Source organism: Hyposmocoma kahamanoa, unplaced genomic scaffold (assembly GCF_003589595.1).
Source record: "Hyposmocoma kahamanoa isolate Upper Pololo Valley unplaced genomic scaffold, ASM358959v1 84, whole genome shotgun sequence".
Classification (NCBI taxonomy): Eukaryota; Metazoa; Arthropoda; class Insecta; order Lepidoptera; family Cosmopterigidae; genus Hyposmocoma; species Hyposmocoma kahamanoa.
The window spans coordinates 5,134,614-5,160,290 of NW_020654229.1; the positions used below are offsets into that span (position 1 = coordinate 5,134,614).

The window sequence follows — 25,677 nt, forward strand, 5'->3', positions numbered from 1 at the left end:
ATAATTCTTGAATTGTTATCCTGTAGCTTTTCTCTTTTTATTTATCATATTGGGGCTTATGTTATTTTACAACGGAATTAATATTTTTTTGTTTTGTAACTTTTTCATAAACTTAACAGAAACTAAATAACTAAATTTAGGTTAACATCTTAAACAAGCTATGCATTCTGACTTATCACAATTATAAATCATTCTTTGCTTCATACCTTATATGTGACCAGTGTTTTTATTGACAAGTTAGTAGTGAATTTTGTTTATCTATTGACTATATTGTATCTTAGTTTTCTCTGGGTACTGACCGAAAGGTTTTGGGGTCCATTTTCTCAGTAGAAATAACTTTCCTGTACTGGTTATTTTGTATTTTGCATAGTGTTCCTGGACTTCTCTATTTATATGGATACTTTTTAACTGAGTTTAAGAAATGGAGCAGATTTTCTATTCGAATATTTTTTGTGAACCGATGTCAATTATTCTTTTTTTATTAGAGAGGGGGTACTTCACTAGTAATTCTATTAAAATTTGAAGAAAATATTTCACTTCTAAGGATGGTAAATTCGGGCATGAATTTGGTTTTTTACGGTTTAAAATTTTGAAGTTTTTTTTTTATAAAAAAGTAATCATTTGTTTAGTTCATTACTAACAAGTTAAACTTAAAACATTTCTCCTTAACTACTAGTTCCCTCATATCTCCTGCTACTTGCAGTGTAAGGCAGTTCAGCTGACTCCCGACGCCTCTTCACGCACCAGTAAATGATGAAAACTATTACCGCTACTAGGGCTATGAATAGAAATACTCCTAGAACAATCGCTGCTATTGCCGCGGATGTGAAGTAGTCTGGAACAGTGAAAAATGTAGATTATCGAATAGTGTTAGATTTAAAACCAAATCCGTTGAACTCTATACGAGGAGTCCCAACACAATGCACACAAAATAAAAATGGGTATAGACAATGTCAAAGGTTTTTTAAAAAGAAATCATTAAAGGAAAGAAGGAAGGAAAGGAAAGAAGGTTGCCAGATTTAGATTTAAGTAAGCCTTTTTAGACTATTAACCAAAACCGGGTTTAAATGGGTATAGACTATGTCAAAGGTTTTTTTTTTAAAGAGCAACATGTTCAGTTCTATGTTGGATGATTTAAAATTTATGGGAAGTCGAAATTGTTTTTTTTTGTTGTGAGGATTGTAGTGGGTCAAAGGTAAAGAATTTGGTACTTAATTCCAGTTAATAACGACATCTCTAGCCATGGCTGGTAGCTGTAAAGTTACCTAACTGGGTGACGAAATACTTTCATAGATTTCTCATAAATGGCTTAAAAGTCTTTGAAAAACCAAATACAAAGATCTGACAACAAGCACATAGAAAAATTCGTGAGGGCCGCTGATTCGTTCCGTTTAGTTGGCATAGCGTCTGGCACGATTTGCTAGAAGACGTCGGTTCAAATCCGGCCGGATCGAAGGTTTTTTTTTTCTAAGTTTATACTTACTAGAAATATCGACAACGTAGCTGTTGGCATTCCCAAAAGCATCCACAGCCGTTATCATGACCCTGGGAGCGCAGCAGGTAGCTCGGTAAGTGCTGATCACTTCTTCGCGAGTCCCTGATATGAAGTTGCTGTCGTACGTCAGACCAATCGGAGAGGATGTGACGCGGAGAAGACCTGAGAAAGTTTTAAAATTTGAATAAGTAAGATCGTTGCATTCTCTTAGATCAAATGCAGATGGACTTGAAGAAATGAAAGTAAACGGGTCAGATGAAGACTTTTTAGGAAAAATGGCGTCTGGTTGCTATACAGACAACTGGTTCAACCCTTTTCTGTATCACTATGCAGAAGAAATTACAAGTGTTGGCTGTAAGCCACGTGGTTGTGTTTTTAAGGCAGAATTTGGATCCACAATGGCAAATCAATGAACTTACTAGAACAAAATAGCAAGGGACCACATTGCTAATGAAACAAGGTCAGTTAAATTGGTGACTAGACGTGAAATTTTCACTGAAATTAGACCTAATGCTTACCTCCCACGGCATCCCTGGCAATTATAGTGGCAGACCAGACATGCTGAGCGCAATCACTGCCCTGTCTCCCAATGCAGGATCCTTGGAAGTTGTGTCTGACTTCCGGAGACCAGATGTCATTCGGCGTTTGGCCCGGATTTTGCACGTACACATACGCCGAGATCGACACTTGCTCTAAACCTGTGGTGAATATTTTTAATATTGTTTAGGTAAATAATAACACAATGACAAATGTTCCAAAGTGCATATTGTCAGGGGTAATTTTTATTCGGTAGAGAAAGTTTGAATCAAAATCTTGTCAATTTAATGCAGCTTGTCGATGTAAGCGAAGTAACTTGTATAAAAATTTAACTTAGTGATGATAAAACAGATTGCTAGTAATTTTATTCCTTTTTAAACACATCGGTGCTATTGGCTGCCTGTCCTGCAAACGTACAGTCTTTTAGTCACACGGTATAAGTGCCCGAGGACGAACTTGCAAGCCGTATTAAATGGTTGCTAAATTTAAGGATTAAACAAATATAAAAGTTTAATTCTCTGAAGAGATCAATTGCAGCTGTTTGAGGTACAGATATTCCAACGCATGTGTAATATTAGTGAAAAGTGAAAATGTTTTGACCCACGTTACCATTATTACCATATGCGGTAAAGGTGATCAGGTCCCTGGCCCCCGGTTGTGCTGTTGGGGTAATGCCCACTGTCACTATGACGTTGGCTGTTTGGCCGGAGTCGATTCTTTGACTGCAATTTAAGAGCTTATTTTAATGCCAGACATGAAAATGAAATTCATCCGGCCAGATAAAATTCTATAAGGTAATCATATTTATCGAAACGGTGTCCCTTTGAACCAGCCCAAAAAAACGTCGATCTGACCGGAAGCAATACGCGTTACGTCTTTTTCATTCTTATTACGTGGACGTGAAATTTATTCTCAAGCCGGTACCCCGTTAATAAATGTGGTAACTACCTAATACTAAACTAAATCCTGACAGCGTTTTTACACTTATATTAGACGTTTACAATGAGTTTCGATTGTCTTATCACCATTGACTTTAGCGCGCAGAAAATTCAGCCGATAATCGTAACTAGGGCATGCAAGAACCGAGTGATCATGAAAACCGGTTTCTTTAAATTTTTAATTTTCGGTTACCCGGTTATTTGGTGTTTTCGGATATAATATAATAATTCAAATATTTCTTAAGTGCCAGAAAAAAAACAACAAATCAGTGTTTTGTAGAATATTTTTATTATTTATAGACTTCACAGCTTCAATGAGATCAATCAACTTCTCGAATTGTAATAAAAAACGAATCAACAAACACTAATATTCTAAAACAAATATGCATATTTGGAGACAAGCAATTAAACATCTTTTTGTCAGTCTGTTTCTATGTAGTGTTACCAGGGTTAGGCTTGAAAATCAGATACGAATATAACTATTGTTCAATTTCATTAACAGGTCACGATACAATGATAATATGAGTTACGAATTTTCGTTTTAATAGTTTTGCGACAAAACCGAAAATTCCGAAAAACCCGGTTTCCAAAATCGGTTTGCATGCGCTAATCGTAACTTTATAGCATACATGGTCAAGAGAGTTCGTAATTTCAAATGCAATCGTTACCTCGTAGGATTGATGCCTCTCAAGAAGCGTAATTCACCTCTGGCCTCGAACGTAAACCTTACTGATTGTTCCCTGTAGTTCGTCACTTCGAAGTGTAACTGAAAAAAACATATACAAGAGATAAATACCAAGAAAAGATGAATGTTTTGTGTGAAACAAATGTATATAAAGAGCGTATACTGACAAAGATATCCATCTGCACCATGCCCAATTAACGAGATAAGGACAGATATTGTTGACGACGCTATTCATCTCTTGGATTTTTCTTTCATTTATATTCAAGGAAGTTAAGCTAGACCAGCTACTTGGAATATCCCGGGATACATACCAGAATTGTGTCTCCAGGCGCACCGTAAAGTCTAGAACTCAGTCCAATTTGCACAGCTGTCAGCAATGTTCCTCTTTGATTTACCACCTGAAATCAACATTCCAAACATTCTTCATTTTTTGTTGCTCCTGAAACTTGGTTTACGTGTGAAATGGAGTTTTGAGGACTCCCATTATTTGGAAAGGCTATTAAATACATTTTTGGCAAAAGGAGAAAAAGGAAGTGAACAAATCCCAAAAATTTCCCGATGGAACACCAAATATATTTTCTCGAAATGTCGATAAAAAGTACATCGGTACTTTTTCTCGAGATTTCAGAAGTTGATGTAACAAATACGTAGCTGACTTCTTCCACTCCTTAATTATGCGTACAAACATGCCATCAACCAGTCTACTATTGGTGCAAACCAAAAACTATAGATCTCCGCTAGCTACGTTCCTGATATGCATATATTGATCTCTTCAATTGCATGGCGCTTTTTAAGCACTATTGTTTATTCTGGTACCTTCACTTAATCTTCATAATCTATTTGCTTTGGGTAGATTTAGAAGTGGTAAGTTTTTATAATACCGTTTAAAGTTTCAGAAGCTTAGTCATCGTCGCGTCTTACCTGAGAAACAGCTCGATTGAATGGCAACACATTGCTGTCATTATATTGCAACCGTTGGCTATATGCCTTGTTGTTCATGTCTTCAACTTTCTGCAAGTCATTGGTATTACCGGGGAACGATATTGATGCTGATCTTCCCATGCGGACTTCTTGTGCGATAGGTCCGCATAGACGCGTAAAGGGTTCACCTTGAGGATAAAAGATGTGGAGTTATTGGAATAGATGTAAATTTGTCTACATTTTTAGACTAACAACGCAATAACAGAGAGCTTAGTTTACTTATGAACTTAGTATTGTGCTATGAGGATAATAGGTCTCTATTGCAACGCCCATTAATGCTCCATTCAGTGTTATGCTGTCGCAGTTGGAATTTAAACCAGTTTTTTTCGGACTTAAATCGCGTATATTTGTTGTTTCAAATAAATTAACGTTTCGGGTTCTTACAGATCCCATTGCTTTGATAAACGACAGTGTTTCTGTTAATTTCTGGTTTCGACAAATATATGGTATTGCCTATCCTCATATATCCAGTTTATATTTGGATCTTCTGGGTGACGACATAAAGTTGTCTTCCAAAGTAGATCCAATATTTAGTGTTTTTTTGATTATGTTGTTTCATTCTCCCTGCATGAAAACTGATCTCGAAATTTCAACAGATTCTTCTATTTATTCATAGATAGGAAATGATTTCTGAAAACCTATCTTGTATTCTTACCTCTTATATCTCTGCCAACGATTTTAGCATACACCTTAGACCCTTTAACGCTGGGAAGTTGTACATCGGCAATCACTTCTGTGGGTCTGCCTGCAGACGCCTCAAGACCATCTGATGTTATTGGTTGATAACTGTAAGAAGTGGTTATTAATTAGACCGACACCTTCAAGGTCACACACTTTAGTGAGTTATATTGTTATCTGGACGCTTAAACCTAACTTGTCACATCGAGTTAAAGACCTAAGCTTGGTATGCCAGAGGCATCCCGGAAAATGATGTGGGCTCGCAAATTAAATTTTTATTACTATATATTTTATTAGTTGAACATCCAGTCTACCTGATGGCAAGTGATTACCGCCGTCTATAGACATTTGTTATATTAAGGAAGAATTCATAATAAGCGGAAACCGCCAGCTGTGGAAAATATAAAGTCTGATGTCCCGTATGCCTCTGATTGCGCTGATTCTTTAGTGGTTCAAGGATTTGTTATTGGTTCAAGGATTTAGTTACATCGTAAATTCGTTCCACCCAAATTATCCTCGCAAGTTACTCTGAAGGTTACAACTGTTACTTGAATTCAACCAAGTTATAACTCGGCAATGTAAGTCATCGTATCCACGATCTAACTCCTTATACTGAACGGAATATGCGCGAGTTGTTTCCTGTTTCCCTACCACAACAAGAAAGAAGCAATTTTTTTAAGAGGCTAATGATCGACGAAGAGATTCGAGATAGAATATTCTTTCGCTTCCATTTCAACAACGGTTCATTGCATTGAAATATTACCTAAATGGAAGTTTGGCGAGCTCTGTACCATATTCATCAATGAGCATTGATTCTCTTACGCTGGCAACTGGCCCCAACACTCGGATCTTCAGCATGTCTGAAACAAAGAAACATCGACATATATATAACTGATATAACTCTTAGCGGGTTTGCGCTTTGCATCTGATTCGTATTCGTCCGAATACGAGACTAGACAAATCTAGAAAACTCGGACCCACTTCGCATGCCGGAACTGATACGATCTTATTGTTTCAGATTCTGTATCAACACGTCATAGACGCAATTTTCGTTGTTTACAGGTTAATCGTTATTTGTGTTGTAAGGTTGATAGCATGATAGAAGAAAATCAGTGATTTACTGGTTAATCCTGATGAGGAAAAGTATACTTCGAGTTCTTCGGTTTTCGCGATTGTTAAAGTCAGTTGAAGCAGCGTCTTGGAAAGATTAGCTAGTCTCGTGCCTAGCTGTTACCGGTGTGAGTCATAAAGAGATTTTTTTTCATGCGCATGCGATTGCTGCATATTGAAAACGAAACTTTCAGTCAGACGAAAGTTTTGGCGCGGCCGTCTCGCGGCTACCGCCCAGAGTTACCACGCCTTCATGTACTAATGGCGAATCTGAATTGTATTAACTAGGCAACAACATTTAAATTCCTCTGAATAAAACAAAGTTCAAGTCAGACTCGCCCGTGTGCCCGGGACGCTCGTTTAAGTTAAAACGTAAAAGATAAATAAATGTAGCGTATTTTGCCATGACAGTAAGACGCACGTGGTCGCTACGCGGCGGCGACGCGGGCTCCGCTCGGCGGCCGCGCGGAGTGAGCGCGATCAATGATTGCGCCCTAAAGAGCCCGAAACGTGTTGGAAAAAACGTACACATCACACAGCTAGGAATTTGGCTCTTTTGTGTACTTCCTCGCCAGCAGTAGCCTCAGTGTTGTCGTGACTCCTTCATTGTTTTGGCTTGGGTTATCTTGCCGTATGTTTCGCTTCTGGCAGCTTGAGTTGTTATATCGGGGAAGAAAACCACAGACAGATATTTTAAATTAATAACGCACACGCCCACATTCAACATAGCCCAGCATTAGGGAAACCCTGTATCGCGGGTGCCATGGACACACACATAGACGATCACAAATTACACCCAAACTAACGAGAGAAATAAATGTAGGCCATACAAGTATTTCTCCCGGCCCGGGAATCGAACCTGGGACCTCTTCGTGGCAGTCCGGCAAGGTAACCGTTCGGCCACGGAGGCAGTTAAAATTAGCTTTCGTGTTATCCGCCTTTGCAGATTTGTACCCGTAAACCTCTAAGTACTTGCAGATTATAATTTTTACTTGCTATAGAATGATTAATAGGTATCACATTTTTTTTCTAAAACAACTTTTCAAGAAAATATATTTATAAAATTTGACACTTAGGCTCAATTTACATTGCGGCGGAACGGAACGGGACGGAAGCGTCAATTTCGCCTCGCTGCGCCTTGAGACTATAGTATTTCGTCGACGTTTGACGTCACACTGCGTCTGACTTAGGGCCACTTCTTCTTCTTTGAATGCGCGAGAATTCCGCGGAAGACGTGTGACTTGAATTTCGGCTCGAATCTAGTTTGTACTTTACACAATTGACCATAAAGTTCATTACGCTACGTACAATATCTTAACAAAAATTCGCTTCCATTCCGTTCCGCCGCAATATAAATTGAGCCTTATGTCATTATAAAAAAACAGCTGTGTGTAGAACGAATTATTACTACATCCAAGTATTATCAGCTTGGACCGACTGTGCGCTGTGACTACCACAATGGAGCATGTAAACAAAAAACGGTCCGTGCCCCTTAGTGGGTGAATATCGATAATCTATTAACAGAATGTTTATGTATTATATACCCTATCATTTATTTGAGATAACCTATGTACTCTCATGCGTCATACTTCCTTCTTCTTTAGCCATGACATAGATTAGTGCGTACAAAAGATTGCGATGTCGTAATTATATCCGACTATGAGAGTTACCACATTTACACGGCTTGAGCCTACCAGAATAATCATTCTCTCCATGCAATAAGGGCGAAAAAGAAGTTGCGCGTTTCGTTTTAGTTCTGACCGTTGCCGACGCTATTGTACCGACTAGTTTTTTAACGCGATTTCGTGTTTATAAGGGCGTTTGTGTAGTGCTTCCGATCCGTATCCGTTCCGAATCCGAGAATTGCGGATTATAAAACTTGGACAGCTTTTTTTCACTACGTTTAGTCGTTGTCTAATAACAGATATCTAATTGATCGAAAATACGTTCAAAAATATAATTTAAAATACAATAGGTACAGTGGTCGAATTAAATTACACGTCATCTTTATTTCGCGGCAAAATTTTGACATCTTTTTTTTTCAATTAATATTGGGAACGTTTTCTTTGTACTTAATTTTGTGTGGTAGTTTTATTATTAATTATAGTAAGTAAAATATAAAATCTCGTGCAGAGTCAGGAAATCTGAATTCTATTATATACGGTCGGAAGAGCGTTATTGCACTAACCAACTAAATCATTCGCCGGTTTATCAAGTTTTGATTAAATACGCACTAAAGGGTTGGGCTCTATCTTTTTGAACAAAATTACACAACGGATTACACATTATCCGTAATAAATTAAAACAGATTAAAACAAATAATCTAATCCTTATTATTTCAACCATGCAGTTGCGCAGTGTTATAATTAACTAGCTATGTTTGTGATTTCTTTTTCATATTCCCTTGTTAAGGGTCTGTACTACCTCAAATGGCTTTTGTTGATTCCGCATGATAGTGAAAGTGTTGAATCAATAACTTTGGAAAAAAATATATTGTTGTGAGGATATATTGTTGTTGAGGATATAAATACAACTGATTAGTACGTGGTGTGAAAACACAATTCCTAAAAATTTTCACTATAGAAAAAAATCACAAACTTACCTAGAAATTTTACAAGAAAACCGCTGTATTTATTAGGTACTTTATATATACCAATGTTTTTTTTATGTCAACTGAACTAAATAGAACACGTATACTATACGATAGACATTTTTCAAACGGCGTTGATTTCGTTTGAAAAAAATCCTGCAATAAGGCCAGTGTCCCTGCTGCTCGACCCAAGCAAAATGAACCGTATACCGCACGGGCAACTTTTAATTCGACCACACGAAAAACGGTTTTCTGTACGAATCCAAGTAGTTTTTTTATTGCTAATGACAACCATTGACTTACAATTATATGGACGTCGGGTCCGCGCTAAAAAGTGTCCGAACTTATGGGGCGTTAAAATCGTATACAGAGCGTCATTCACGCTTTAGTCTTCGTTTGTTTGACTGACAGCGAAGCATGCAAAATTAGACAGTACTGCGATGACATTACAATTTAAAAGCTTTTTCATATTCCTTTACATGTCACTACGTTTAAATAGGTTGACTTGGGACATTTTTTTCGTGGTTTTTGTATTAGACCCGTCGTCCATTTATTTGTAAGTCAATGATGAAAACACAAAACATCGGTAGTGAACTATGGGGCCCGAAATACGATAGACTAAACTTCCCTCGATAAAAAAACACAAAGTTCCGCAAAATTTTTATTTTTTTATTAAGTTCATCGACGGAGAAGAAAAATCACTTTAATTCTTTTTTTGTGATATCTAGGAACGGGACGAACAAGTCGTGGGCCTGGTTGTAATTTTTCGTTTTAATCTCAGGCATTTTCGGCGTTCACAACAACAGCCTCAACTAATTTCAATTGAAAGCACTGATGCGTGTTCATGAGGCGATAGATGTGTGTACGGACCGTAGCAAGTGGACTGTTGTCTCTGCCTACCCCGATGGGAAAAAGGCGTATATGTATGTAACATGAAATAATGCGGTCGGTAAATAACTTCATGGCGCCTTTGTTTATGGCCCTCTCGGACTCAAAAAATAAATTTAAAAAATTATTTTCGATAACAATTTTCTAATTAGTGTGTTCATAAGTTTCCAGACGACATAAAAGTTTCATAAGGACTGAGTTATATTTTTCAAACTTTTACATGATTATAAGTAGACACCAACCAATAATTGCCAGTATTTACTACTCAAAATGGCCGCATCTATTTCCAATACAAACTCTTAGACGTTCTGACCAATCTTGGATTGCGGCACGAACCTTCTCCAGCGGGTTTCAGTTGGCTTCTTTAGAGAAACCAAGTTTGGGTGGGACTTTTGGCAGGCCCTGAGCTCCATTCAGCCCACAAAGAATAATAGTCAATTGGGTTAAGATCAAGACTGGAGGTGGCCATTCTTACGAAAAATTTCCATTGGTTTTTTACCCGCCATATACAGGGTGGAAATTTATAATGCCACTTGGAAGGAAAGTACGTTAAATACAGGAGATAGAAATTTTTACTTAAATGAAACATTCCTTTATTTTTAAAAAGAAATAATACTGCATTCAAAGATTTTCGAAAATTTCTAGCCACACGCGGGAATCGAACCAGCTAAAATCTTTAAAAAAAAAACAATCTGTACAAACCATGAAATCTGGAGTTATAAATTCAATGGGTCAAGTTAAAGCACTTTTACTCAAAGGTCCATCAGATTACTTGTTAATTATCGTTGACGTCATTTATCCTTTAAAATGACGAAGTACTATTTAAATAAGAAGATTGCAATTTGCACATGTTTGTAATGCAGACTCTTTGGTCAGTGGCATGAGGTAATTTTTAATATGGAATGTTTTATTTGAAAATGGATTGTCTTTTTTTATTTCCATTTGATTGTTTTTACATACCCTTTCAAAGTACTGATAGTTTTCATATAAATTACCATTTTTTTCATTTTATTAAAATACGTTGAGATTTCATGGTTTTTTTTTTTTCATTTAATTGACCAATTTTGTGAGAGAGATTTTATTCTTATAATTAACCCTATCGATCGATGCAATAAAAATGCAGGGTGCATTTTTTTTTCAGATTAAAGCGGGTTCGATCTATGGATACGAAATCTTTGAATGCAGTTTTATTTCTTTTAAAAAATAAAGGAATGTTTCCTTTGAGTAAAAATTTGTATCTCCAGTATTTAGAGTACTTTCCCTCCAGGTGGCATTACAAATTTCCACCCGGTATAGCGAATACAGTCGCACGTAATTGTTTTGTTCCCTCAATCAAATAATATAAATTAATTTAAAAACATACAAATAGGACACAATAAATCCAAATTCCAATGTCAAAAAGAATTAAACAGCTGTCAGTATTATTTTGTTTTATTTTTTAAGTCAAAGTTTGTCTCAAAACTTATAAACGTACGATGTATATGTGTTATTCGTACTTTAGACGGAACAAACAAACGCACAAAAACGATTTTATATCAATAAAAATAGTACTATTCATGACTTGACAAGTTCCTTCGATAATAATTGAACTTTATTTAGTTACACAATCTATTATAGATACGAGCGGTCGTGTTAATTACGCGCTATATTTGTTTTAGTTCGCGGCAAAATTTTGACGTTTTTTTTCTTTTTTCAATTAATCTTGGGAACGTTTTCTTTGTACTTAGTTTTGTGTGGTTACAGTAAATAAACGTTTACATTTTACATATTTTCATGTAGTTTTGATTGCCATCAGTTTTAAATTAAGTTCAGTGAATCATTTGAAAGAAATCGAAAACGTTCTTTTTTCGAGCTGTTTTTTAAACTGTGTTACAGCGTTAATGTAAAAGGTTTAATTAATTACTACAAATCAGTTTACAGTCTTGATGAACTCGTGTTTTTTATTACCTACACGGTTATATCATTATGTTTTTTGTTATTGCAGCTATAATTTTTTTTAAATAGGTATTGTTTACTCTGTTTCTCGTGCAATGGTGATTTTATTTGTTTCGAAATACATTTCGGTGATTATTTATATAGTATTTAGACAAATAGATATTGTTAAACACACATCGGTAGTACATACGTAAAATCTATACTAGACTAAATACACGAAAGTACATTAAACCAAATCATAAAAATTGTAAGATTCCAAAGTCAATAAATTAAAATATATACATTCAAGTAAAGAACTCTCTGTATATGCAATTGGCTACTCAAAATAGTCGAGAGAAAAAATGACGCATTTTTTGTTAAAGTTTTACAGGAATTAATTTTTAGTCTAAATATATTATAGCCTTTATAAATTTCTTAATTATTTATTATTTTTTTAAATGATGGTTATATAGCCAATGCATAATAAGTGATAATAATAAAATTCGGCAAGTCCGAGAAAACCTTCCGCCATTTTGCGGAATTATTGAGAATTAAATTGACGTCAAAATTCAATATGTGTGCGTCTATTTCGGGGTCGGTAAACCTTAAGTCTGTATAAAAAAAAACAACGTTCGCATAAACTCACGCATATCAAAACGGCCTCTGTAACGTTACTTACTTTCTTGAACGTCAGTTGTTATGTCATTTAGTAAACAGATAGCAAATCTCAAAGCAACTTGGTCCTTGACATAGAAATAATGCGACCGCCGCCATTTCTTTTTTAACCGACATCAACACGTCCTAAATGTGGTGCCTCCCGATATCTCATTCAATACTGAACTATCAAATAAGTAAGAAATAAGGCTGATGACCTCGGACTTCAAAAATGGAGGAGGTTCTCAGTTTCACTGTATTTTTTTTTACATTTTTTTTGTCGATGGCGTTGTCAGCTAATTATTTGAAGCACCGTGGCGTGGACTCAAATTGCTATTAAATTTATTTTCGGTAGGGATTAAAATTTAATAAAAATGGAAGTAAATATTTTGCCACTCCGCAAATTCAGTGAAGAAAGAACGATTTAATCGTGCAAAATTATTTATTATTTAAAACCTATGATAATTATTTAGTGAATCACGTGTTAAAATCTATATTATTCTTGGTAGGGATAAAAGTGTATTTAGGGTAGGGATATAAGTGTATTTACGGTAGGGATCAAAATAAATAAAAAAACGATGTTTAAATTTGCAAATTTTAACCATGGCGAAACAAAATTAAGGATTACTTTTAAAAGTGTTAAAGATGTGCGAACCATGACCTAGAAAAGGTGCATTGGCATTTTAGGAAGATGGACTGCCACCTGTCAACCTGTCATCGAGTACGAGGTTATATTTTTGCTTTTTTTTTAGCATAAGAGGCATGTGCTTTTTTGTGTGTGTATTGTGACTAAACATTATAAACGAGATAGATAAATTGAGCTTATTACACCTCAACCTCATACAATAGTAACTGTTGAGCCCCTTGTGAAAGAGTTCTTCCAGGGAAGTACTGCTACCTTACCTATTTCTGAAGGGTAAGAGTGCTGGTGAAATTACAGGCACATGGGACTTGCCAACTTATGTCTGAGTGCCACGGCAACTGTTATGGACATGCATTGTCGCTTATCACCAGGCCCACGACTTGTTCGTCCCGTCACTTGGTATTATAAACCCCCATCCCACTCCTGCGTTTTGCATCGATCTGGTATTTTTTGCTACCGCACACAGCTATCAACGTTGAGAGCGATATTTCTATTTAAATATTTTTGTATCAAAGTAAAATCTGATTAATTATTAAGCCGTGGAACTAAAGTTGTTGTTTATGATGTTAATATTATAGTTCTGCGAGGTTGTTAGCTTTTTTTAAATAACCCTGTGTAATGTCCTATATATATATATGTAATTAAATTTTTATGTACTATGAATTTCGATTTATTTTCCTGCTACTTACACTGTGTTTTTATGTTTCGTGAATGTTTTTGGAGTAGAGGGTGACCATGATTTTTGTTAAACTTTGAAATCACTATTATTGGATACTATCAAAGACAAGAATTTACCTACTTACTAGAAACTAATTTACTTACTTTTATTGGTTTTCCATACAAACTTACATATCTTATTTTTGAGATTTATTTTTGTTCCAAATCGTAGCCCATGTCCTATCCTAAGTCCCACATATCTCTATACCAAAATTCATCACAATTGAGTCAGCGGCTTAGGCGTGAAAATGTAACAGAGTTACTTTAAAGTGAACGTCTATTGAGTGCTTACTACGGAAGTATTTGAACCTTAATACATGGTTTTTATATACATTTTTTACACTGAATGCTCAGACAATATCGTCTTTTGACTGTGAAAACCCAAGTTCTAAATTATATCGCTAGTTTCTGCAGTTCTTTTAGCTATATAGGGCTAACAATAAAAAAAAAAGTAATTTCCGAAAGTTACAAAACAACGAGTAGATGAAATAAAAAATAATATGCGATTCTAAATTTGAAATCTTTTTACAAATTATCTGATTTTAAGTTTAAAATACGAATCACACTGATTCTAAATTTGAAATCCATTCATCCGGTCATCACAGATTTCGATTTCAAAATCAGAGTTTTTTTTTCCAATCTTTTTGATAACAAAAACCGTGGTCACTCTACAAAATTTTTTAGTGGCTCCACTTCATGTTGATTTGAGAAGTGACTCAACATCACAACATTAACTGGTTAATAAGATTTTGAGATTTTTTTGTTACAAATGATATAATACCCAATCAACGTTTATATTTTTTTTGTCTGGTCACTGATTTTCTTTTATATTATTTATAATATCACCGTGTATAAGTATATCTTAACTCTATAATAACGTATCGACAATTCAGGTAAGGAAGGGCGTAAACGCATTTAACATTACAGAATTCTATAGATTGTTTTTAACCGACTTGGAAAAAAGGACGAGGGTCCCGGATGAGGTTATTCGACTGCATTTTTTTGTGTGACATTTGTAAACCGATTTCAATGATTCTTTTATTGTTAGAAAAGAAATACCTCCGTGGTCCCATTTATATTTGAAGAAAATAATGTTGCTTCTAAGGATGGCACATTAGGGGATGAATTTGGTTTATTCGTTTTCAATAAAACTTGGCAAATATATTTAATTCCACAAATTTTGTGGTCACTTTTTTATAATTTCTTTTCAGTTTAGTACGCAAGTGGGTTTTTGTTTTGTTTTTTTTTATAGATATAGAGCTAAAAATGTAGGGGAAGACGCTTTGGTTCGAATAATAAAAATATTATAATAACGCACACACTCAACATAGCCCCGCACTACGGAAACCATCTCACGGGTGACCACAAATTACACCCAAACTAACTAAGAGAAATAAATGTAGGCCATACAAATATTTCTTCCGGCCGTTCGGCCATGGAAACAGTTAAGCCGAATCCAGTCGCATCGAAGGAATTTTTTCTAAGTGTTTGTCTTTCTCTCTCTTTCGTCTTCGTCTATCTTTGTATTAATAAAATTACAACAAAACGATGGATTTTTTCTGGTTTATTTTATAATTTGAATGAAAATGAAATTCATTCATTGGTGTTAAAAAGAATTCTGTAAAAACCTGATTTTCGTGCTTCACTTGTCCAGAAGTCATTGAAGTACTGCCACCTTACCTACTCTGCCGCCAAGCAGTAATGTTAGCATTATTGCGTTCCGGTTTTGAAGGGTAAGGGTGCTGGTGAAATTACAGGCTTATGGGATTTGTCACCTTATGTCTCAGGGTGACGGGCACAGTGGTAGTGCCCCTCAGATCTTTGCGATTTAAAGCTCTGAGTGGCACTGCAACTGTTATGGACAGGCGTGTAGCTTACCATCAGGTGCATGACTTGTTCGTCCCATCACATGATATTAAAAAAAAAAAGGGACACTTTTGTTGAGTGTAGTAACAAAATATTACCTCGAGGTTGTGGTTCAGCGTAGAAGTGTATCTGCGTGTGCGCAGTGACGCATAGCCTGTAGTCGCAAGTGTCACAACGGACACTTAGATGCCAAACGCCGACCGTAGGCGCGGGAGCTTCTGATAATGTCGGTTTTACTGGTAGCACAGATAACCTGATGGAAAAGAAGTTTTTTAATGCAAGACACAAATGCTGGAACAATGTGCTTTGTGATTATTTAATCCTCTCTTTTCGAACTATTTACAAATCTGTAAAATACACCATACTGTGTGGCATCACAGTACACTTACTCAAATATTTTATATGCCTGTAAAAACATACATTTTTTTTTTCAAAATATGTAATAGATACACGCTTGGCCACAATCTCACCTTATGTTAAGCGACGATGTGACCGACGATGGAACGCGATTGCCTAAAAAATGCCTTTTCACTCTAGCCTTGGATAGCCCTAAATTGCCATTCCTTTGCCGTACGCATCAGAAAGGAGGAAGCAAAGCGCTTAGTGCGAACAGGTGGAATATCAACGACATAAGAATAGACTGTTCCGGACCTACTGGTCGACCGAAGGAGGAACGGTGAGGTGGAACCAATTGAAACGTTCCTGCGCGCACACTCCCCGAAATATATCCGATAGATAACCGACAAACAGGCTACTTTTCTGCGATGGTCGAAATTTTGTTGCTTCGACTCCACAAGAGAATTATTGTTAATAAGTCTCTTAATAATCTCTAAATAATAAGTCTCTTTGCTTTTCGCTCCACCGAGTCCGTGGCAGCTAACTATAGTTGTCATTAAGAAAAAAGATATGCGTAATATTAACTTTTAAGTCCTAACTCATGGTACCACGATTTCGTTTAACTAAGGTAATCGATTCTTTTGTGGGGAACTGTGTACGTTTTTACAATATGATTCCAGAGACATTATTAAGATTATCATTTCGTAAGTTTAAAACTTAATTGAAAAGACATATTACAAATTTGATGACTACGTGTTAGATCATAGGTTCCCTAACTTTTTGGCGCACCGGTCACTTCGGCAAGATAAAAATATTTAAATGCCCGCCAGCACAAAAAATAATTGAAAACTTTTTTATATTAACTTAACCATTGACTTACAAATAAATGGACGACGGGTCTAATACAAAAACCACGAAAAAAATGTCCCAAGTCAACCTATTCCAAATTTAAATTGTAATGTCATCGCAGTATCCCGCTGTCAGTCGAACAAATGAAGACTAAAGCGGAGTTTGGCGCTCTGTATACGATTTTAGCGCCTTACAAGTGCGGACACTTTTTAGCGCGGACCCGACGTCCATATAATTGTAAGTCAATGAACTTAACGCAAAAAATTACAATAAAAAAATTTGAAGTTTTTTTTCAAATGCAGTTGCACCCGCTGGACCGCACCAACGCCCCTTAATTGCTAGGACTCTGCAGCGCCCGCTGGTTGGGATCACTTTGGGAAACTATGTCTGAGATAAAGATGTATTGAAAGATGACATGAGTCTAGATTCCACACAAATTTGATTCAAAGTGTTATTCCATAGTATTTAAGTTTATTTGAAATGAGCAATCCTAAGTAAGGGTGCTGGGGAAATTATAGGCACATAAGACTTGTCAACTTACGTCACACGGTGACGATCGCAGTGGCAGTGCCGCTCAGATCTTTGCGATTTAAAGCTCTGAGTGGCACTGCAACTGTTATGGACAGGCGTGTAGCTTACCATCAGGCGCATGACTTGTTCGTCCCGTCACTTGATGTTATTAAAAAAAATCTCGTCTACCCCGAGCTTCTGCCCGAGGTTTCACTTAAGGGACCTAACTGAGCATTAACGTAACGAGTCACTAATTTCCACAAAACCTACCGCAAATAGCAAACGGAATTCGTTTATATGGCCTGCGACCAATAACTTTAGCAAAGTTTCCACCCTTTACGATTTAAGATTTCTTTAACGCTAGCTGTGTGTTCGTTTCAATCCATTTTGAACAAAAAGTAAACAAACAAGTCACTGACCCGACCATATACGGTTTAGTGATAGCCAATTGTAACGCCAACTACACATCATAGATTTTTTTGTAGAACTTAATTATTTAAATATTTCAATATAATATTTCTTGGGAAATATTCCGCTTTTGGAATGGTTGGAGTATTATCATTGAAATTTAAAAGACCTCTTATAATTTCTTTTCCATAAATAATAGGCACGTTTTACCACAATTTCAGTTGATGTTGATCCATCATGTGCCCGATGATGGTATGCTTTCAAAATCAATTCGGTAATTAAGCACTTGAAACAAAGATAACGATTTCAGAGAGCGGCTTTGGTTAATATAAAGTTCACATTGGTTTTCACGCATTTCATGCGTTTCGTATAACCCTTCGGTGTTAAAAGTAGGTGTCGCGACTCGTGACGCCGTTTCACCGCATTATCAAAAACGTGGTCGCAACTCGAGAATTTTTTTACAATATACTCACATAGCAGCCTCTGGATCAGCTCCTGGGAAGACCAAATACACATCCCTCGGAGACAGACCCTCAGTTCTTGACTTCGGAGAAAACATCATCACAGACGTCATGTTGTACAGGTCTATTTGAGGAGCTGAAAGTAAGGGATTTTTTTAAAAAACGGACTTCAGTGTAAAACCTTCCTGCTACCAATATACCACATCAAATTCTTTCTTGAAGGTGGAAGTTGTAGTGCAGTTACTGGGGCTTTAGGCCAAATAAATATTCACCAAATATAAACGAGAACCATTCCGATTAAAGTAGCTTTAAAACAAAAAAACCTCTTTCAAATCTTTCCGTATGGAAGCTACGATGCCACAGGCAGACACACAACACAGACAGTGGCTTCAAAATTATATAACTCCCCTCTTTTTTCGTCAAGGTTAAGTTCAGGAACTAGTTTGGATTGGACCACTATTGACACTACATGAAAAACAGCAAGTTATTCATAGCTGTTATAATTAATCATAGTAAATACACAAAACAGATTTTTATGATGAGCTGTGTCGACTCTATGCTTCTAACAACTATCACCGCAGTAGAGGACACAAGTAGTTTGCCACCTCGTTGTCCCGAACTGTAGCACGCGCTAATCCCGAAGTGTACCGCGATCCTTTCTTTTTATTACAAAAATAAGTGCGTATTTGACCTCCATCTCACCTGATGGACGTGACGATGAGGTCGACGATGTAGCATGGACACCTAAACAATACCTATTCACTCTCGCCTCGAAAAGGCCCATGTTATAGCGTTCAAGGCAAAAGTTCGTCAAATAAAATTGAAGCAAAACGCTTTGTGCGAATTCGTGGTATATCCACAACATAGGGGTGGTACGTCTAGTCCCCCGATGATGGTAAGAGGAAGGCGGAATTTCCATCCCACACTCTTCGTGATATATCCTTTAGAATACCGATAAGTAGGCAACTTTACGACGCTATTCAAGGCTTTGCAATATTGCGTCTACTATATCCGAGACCCCTATAAGCCTCTTGACACGGTCAAGATCCCTGTCGGAGCTCAATTCTCCTTGCCACCAACTCTGATTGCGACTTGTTTGTAGATGGATGGTCAGGAATATTCTCAGAATATTTGCGTTCTGTTGAAAGGTACTTAGTTTTATGTGATTATTTTTAAGTATTTCTAAATTTAGAACTCATTTCCATCTATAGTAAAAATACTCCCATACAAAGTATAGAAATAATAAAATGCTATGCGTATGATCGAGAAAATTGCTCTTATTACAGTTGACATAATAATTGTCCCGTGTCACACAAATTGCTCGGCAAAGAGTTCGCAAATTGATCGTTATGTTGCATTAAATATAATTTGTTTTCGAGTATATTTATTTGTTTCTAAATTGAGGAAGTTTATGATACGACAGGTGTGGTAGCGCCCAGCGAGTAGAGCAGTCCCATATCTTCTACTAAGTTTTGATTATAGTGCCTACTCTAGCCAATCTTTTGGTTATACCGGGCTGCCACTATTATCTATGCAAGCAAGCCTGCATAGGGATTTTGTCTGTCAGGTCCGGAAACCCAGATTAGCCCGTTGACTCAAAAGGCTAGTTGGGTGAGCGGGTGCATTTCTCCTACCTTTCCGCTTTGGCGCCGGAGTTGCCGGCACGTTCATCTCTTGACTCTGTGTCTCTCCAATTTCAAATAGCTTAACCTCTACTAGTTCTCCGGACTAGTACCACAGATGTCAGTCGCGGTGTCCAGCGAAAGCCGGACATAACTTAGTGGGGAGAGCAGTTACATTTCAGTTAACGTATTTCTTCCACTAAGCTGTAATGTAAGCATTACTGTGTTCCGGTTTTGTAGGGGAAGGGTGCTGGTGAAACGAGCACGTGGTACTTGCCAACTTTAGTCTCGGTTTAAAGCTTCGAGTGGCACTGCAACTATTATGAGCAGACGTGCCGCTAATTATCAGATGCATAACTTGTTCGTTCTATCACCGATATTATATCAGATATCTTTAATAAATAACATACCATCATTAGGAGGATATAATACTGCATGTTCCACGAGACCCTCGATGTAGATCCTGAGAGCTGAAACCCCGTTCTCCACTGGCACTCCTAGAGATATCGCTTCACCACCACCTCTTCGCACTAGAAGCGTCTAGAATAAAAGAAATGAGTTCAGCTAAAACCGCGTTTTTGTATTTCGTTGAGCGAAGATTTGGAGGTTAGATATTATATTCCAAAAAATGAATTTAAATTACTTGAAAAATGTAGGCTTCTTTCATTATTGATTCCGTGCAGGTCTGTAAAGTTTGTTGGTTTATTCTTACTTTATAGATCAGTATAAGTTTGTATGCATTTGGAAATAGCTTTAGCAAAGCCTTTGGTCCTAATTTCTAATTGGTATGGCTACCAATGGTATATTTTAGTTACAATTATTTGAAAAACTTACATCCATGTTATCTTCTTCAAATATGGGATGAACTCTTCCTTTCCTGGGCTGCTTCATTGCCTCCCATTGGTTTAAGTCCGTGCCTGAACTGCTGTCCATATCCTGGAATAAATACCTTATATAACACATATAATAATGACGCTTATGTCATCCCGAAATGGATTAGCGTATTTATTGTTCGTTCGCTCTAATAAAACTGAATAAAATAGTTGTTCTTTTGTTTCTTATTATTATTATTTTTATTTAGACATTTATTTCAGGCCACGTGTCCCCTATAATATATATACCTTAAGGACTAACATACATACCATATATTTAAAATAAACTAAATAACTAATCTACATGTATTGCGCAATCTGGTGTCAGATACCCTACGTCAGACACCCAGTATGACACCCTTCGGCCAAAACACTTCCTTCATGAAGGTCAACAGATGTTCGGTCGGCAATCTCACTAGAAGCGAATTAAAAGTTACGCTGTGGCGGGACTCCAACCGCTCGACCCTCAAGCTTTGATCGTCTTTCTGAGAAGACAAACGGCACCGACAGAGGACTTCCGAGAATGAGAAGATTGCAACACTGGAGGCGTATTTGTAGGAAAAGGAGCAGGAGGAGACAGACTTTATTGGAAGAAATTGTAAGGAGACAGGAAAGTGAGCTGCAGAAAGAACCTTGTGAAAGTATTTTTCCCAAAATTCGACGCGTATAACCAAGGTGGTGGATACGGCAAAGGAAAAGTGGGTCCGTCTCAGTCATTTCTGTTTTACTAGTAAAAATATTTTTTGTCTACCGTAAAATACTTACCATAACTTGAAACGAATAGGGCAGCACGCCGCCTTCAGTATGCTTGGAGATGTTCCTTAGACTCTGTAGCTGTAGTTCAGATGCGTTTGAAGGATGAGATGGGTCTGTCCAAATTGTGTATACCTGTAGAAACAAACTACTTGTAGTTTGACCATAAAACGCAGTCATAACCTCATTAAAAGAAAAACGCTTATCTCCCTTCTTTGGATGGTCGAATTCGCTGCCTACCAGTATACGAAAGTAGCCTCCCCGCACGACATACCATTGCTTTTCTGTATGTCTGGCGTATCCTGGGCAACAATCGGCTAGTTCCTTACGCCGGCCGATTGGCAAATGTTTTATAGTGCATGCCATCGATACGTTAAGAAGAAGATGTGTACCAGGAGCATCGAGTATATAACCAGAAATAGAGACGAAATATAATTTAATTTGTTTGAAAATTGTTCCGCCAAATCATTACGGTGACAATTGAGCTCCGATTGGCCAACCCGAATTAGAAACAATTGACGGGTATTGTCAATTGTTTCACTTCAGATCGGCCAGTTTAACTTGAGCTTTGCTATAATGCACGAAAATAACAAAATTTAAATGTGATTTCTTTTTTTTTGTAATTAGATGTTTTGCTGTTTTTCCCACACCCCCGAACGGAACAGCCCCCCATAGTTAGAGATGTTATGTTTATTATAATAAATATAGAATAGTTTTGGAATATACTGAGACGTACACACAGGGCAGTTGTTGCCGCTGTACTTTTTCAGCTTTCTAATTTGTGATTTCAGCGCAAACGAGAGTTGACATTTAAAAGTGATGTAAGACCCATTTGCCTGATGAGTTGCCAGGGATGGATGGCCCTTATTTCGTCCCTATTTCTGGTTATATCATGTATAGTGTCAGTTTACTAAAAATAATTTGCTTAAACGGCGACTAAACATAGATATGAAATCTATAAGACCAGTGAAATCAATCCGCATTTCGTTGGAGATAGTGCAAATCCGCGTATGTTGTATTGGTAAAAGGCGCGTATTTGCACCAAACCCAATTTCACAGTACAGGAATTTAAAGTTATTAGTGCGCGTAGAAAGTGCGTTTTAAGGTTCAGAAGAAGTGTGTTCGGGCGATCTGCGGTGCGTGGTTCGACAACAGCTGTAAACCGTTGTTCAAAATACTAAACATACTGCCTTTGCCATGCATGTACATTAGGGATAACTGTGTATTTGTCAAAACTTATTCTAAGTTTTTCAAAACACGTGGTGAAATTAATCAAAGGCAGATTAGAACAAAAATTATGAATCTTTTATACCAACCTCGTTGCCATAAAGTAATTTATGAACAAACTGCTTCAACTTGTGTCTAATTATTTTCAACAATTTGCCAAATTAAATTCAATTGTTGCAAGGACATACTTTTAAATTACAATTGATAAAATGGCTTTTCACACATTGCTTCTATATAGTAATACAGAATATTTAGAATTTCCAAATACAAATTTACATTAATTTGAAGTGCAATTAACAGTAGAAACCGAACATGAAATTAATATTTGTACATCTGTTTGATCAATACAATGTACCTAATTTTATTTAAGACCTTTATCATTGCTGTATTCTGGCAAATAAACGTATTCTATTCTATTCTATTACTTTGTTATTTCAATGTTTTCATTTTTGCACAGTAAGCATTAATTTATGTTGTCTACGGACTGATAACAATAGATTCCCGTATATCACGCTAATTTGGTTGCCACGACATTTGCTCGGATTTGATTAGGCCACTAAATTACCGAAATGGAAACTCATAATCAAATGCTAGTTACGCGTAATTTCAATATCCCTGACGACTTTGCTAACGTGGCAAACTCCAGTCTAAATCCTCCATTCAGGGAGCCGTGAGCAACAACGGGATATGGATTAATACAGTACAGATCATTATCAACCGCCTTGACATTCCGATGCAGCTAATGAAAAAAAGCAATATAATCGTTTCCTGTCTGACCCAATTCTTAATCACTTTTTGTTTTTTTGAAACTCCATTATTATTGTCATTGAAATTTGTCGGAACTCCAAACCCGTTTTTGTCGATCGGTCTTTTTGAATTCATTTTTCGATGCGTTATAGTATTACTTTATACAGGTGTTATTTTTTATTTTATGAAATGGGAAGCTTCCCCTTGGTATAGTGTTCTTTGAATACAGAATTTGGATCTGATTGGATCTCTAAGTTTCACCACGTAAGATTGAAGATTGCCTGCAACTATGACAAGCTTGTGATTTTTAAAACATTTCCGCATCTTCCACATGCTATATCATCTTGAGATACCTTCTCTGTTTACTCTTATCTGCCGCCGTGGCCGAATGGTTACTGTGCTGGTCAGCCACACTAGAAGACCCGATTTCTATTCTTAGAAATTCGAATATTAGAAATATTTGTACGGCCTACATTTATTTCTCTCGTGAATTTGGGTGTAATTTGTGGATTTCTTTATATGATGCACGATATTTATTTATTCGCCTCATCCCACAAAAACACGTTGATGTACGCGGTGTACTTTCGACCTTGCTTCTTTCCGAGAGTACATAGACATTCGCTTTGTAAATTGACCTCAAAACAATCTGTGCATCCTAATTAGCTAAAAATTTTTTGTGAAAATCAACTCTACACCGATTGACCTTAGGTGCACACTGCGGAACGCCCTTAACCTTTACCATGAGCTTACAGTCCTAGAAACGCGTATTTTTTAGGTAAATTTTATCGGTTTGTCAGGTTTTCGCTAACTGATTTTTTCGGATCTAAATCGTGAATATTTGTTCTTTCAAACGAACCAATGTTTCACGTTCATTACAGATCCCATGGTAACAATTTGAAGTACAGTTTGGTATAGTTTGCAACACAAATGCTTAAGCCGTCTTTAGCAATTTGAACGCTGTAAGCTCATGGTAGAAATACAGGGCCCAAGTCTGCTAATTTTAGAACACCTCAGTTGTGTGTCGATAGGGTTAATGATAGGATTTTATACGTTTGGTATTCTGTTAAAAGTTAAGAGGACACATGGCGACTTTTGGATCGATGTAATCGCCTATAAATCCCAAGTGTAGCGATGCAATCGCGCGTTTGTATCGATGTAGTCGCGGGCTTGCATCGCTGCTTAAAATCGCGCGCGTGTGTAAAGATAGACGATTAGCGACCGCATCGCGTTTGTAACCGCTCTAAGGGTCGTATTCCAGAACTCTACTCAAAGCTCAAGTCACGGTTTGAGCACACTTGAGTATGATTTCACGCACTGGAAATACGACCCTAATGGCAAGGACTTGAGTATATATATATGATTTTCAGTGCTCACGCAATACTCAAGTCCTGACTTGAGTATTGAGTAGAGTTCTAGAATACGACCCTAAGAGTTGTGGCTTATCAGTGGCTAACCATTGAGCTACTATTCAACTGTCATTGCTGTTTTTTCGTATTCTCCTATTCAATGGCGAGTCTATTAACTGCCTCCGTGGCCGAACGGTTACCACGCCGAACTGCCACGCAGAGGTCCCAGGTTCGATTCCCGGGCCGGGAGAAATGTTTGTATGGCTTACATTTATTTCTCTCGTGAGTTTGGGTGTAATTTGTGGTTGTCTATGTGTGTGTCCATGGCACCCGCGACACAGGGTTTCCCTAGTGCGGGGCTATGTTGAGTGTGTGCGTTATTTATATTTATTTATTTATGACAAGTCCACGGCGTAGTCTACTAATTACTTAACACATAATACATTTCATTTGAATACTAATTGGCAGCTGGAACGGGATAATTTCCACTGTAGATTTAGCAAGGCAACGGCAGTCGTTAGTGACACTGACACTAGTAAAACTCAACGGCCATTGCAACAATATTATCATAATTGCATTATAATCATGCAGTGTAGTCTCAATGGAGTTACCATAACCAGTGATTTCAAGAAAATTTCAATTTTGGTCCATGGTAATGCTGATCGTAAATAGCATGTGTGTCGAATACCTTTAATCTCTTCTCGACTAGTGCCCTTAAAGCAAGCGGCAGTCTCTGGCTGTCTCCAGGTCCTTTGTCAGTGACCACGAACAAGGCGCTATCGTAGGGCACCAGCTTCGCTGCCGATGCTAAAGCTCGCATTGTACCGTCGGTGTTTGCGTCTGTGTTCAC

The 25,677-nt window shown here is 37.1% G+C and overlaps 2 protein-coding genes across 3 annotated transcripts in view; one reads left to right on the plus strand and one right to left on the minus strand.

Moving 5' to 3' along the window:
* LOC113234423 overlaps positions 1 to 25,677 on the plus strand; it is a gene marked incomplete at its 3' end in the record, with an annotated part of 144,456 nt that overhangs the window by 5,007 nt on the left and 113,772 nt on the right. The window lies entirely within an intron of this gene.
* On the minus strand, positions 80 to 25,677 carry LOC113234551. 2 transcript variants are annotated; one of them, XM_026469892.1, is made up of 15 exons: positions 25,516 to 25,677; positions 21,520 to 21,642; positions 20,717 to 20,818; positions 20,293 to 20,422; positions 18,273 to 18,396; positions 15,795 to 15,949; positions 6,078 to 6,174; positions 5,292 to 5,422; positions 4,577 to 4,764; positions 3,967 to 4,053; positions 3,639 to 3,736; positions 2,651 to 2,754; positions 2,014 to 2,193; positions 1,484 to 1,657; positions 80 to 835 (listed from the first exon to the last, which is right to left on the minus strand). In XM_026469892.1, exons 1-15 carry the CDS (start codon positions 25,645 to 25,647, stop codon positions 666 to 668), a joined length of 1,995 nt encoding a protein of 664 aa, XP_026325677.1. In that variant the 5' UTR covers positions 25,648 to 25,677; the 3' UTR covers positions 80 to 665. The 2 variants fall into 2 exon arrangements, with proteins under 2 accessions (XP_026325677.1, XP_026325676.1); XM_026469891.1 differs by having other exon boundaries at positions 81 to 835; positions 2,642 to 2,754.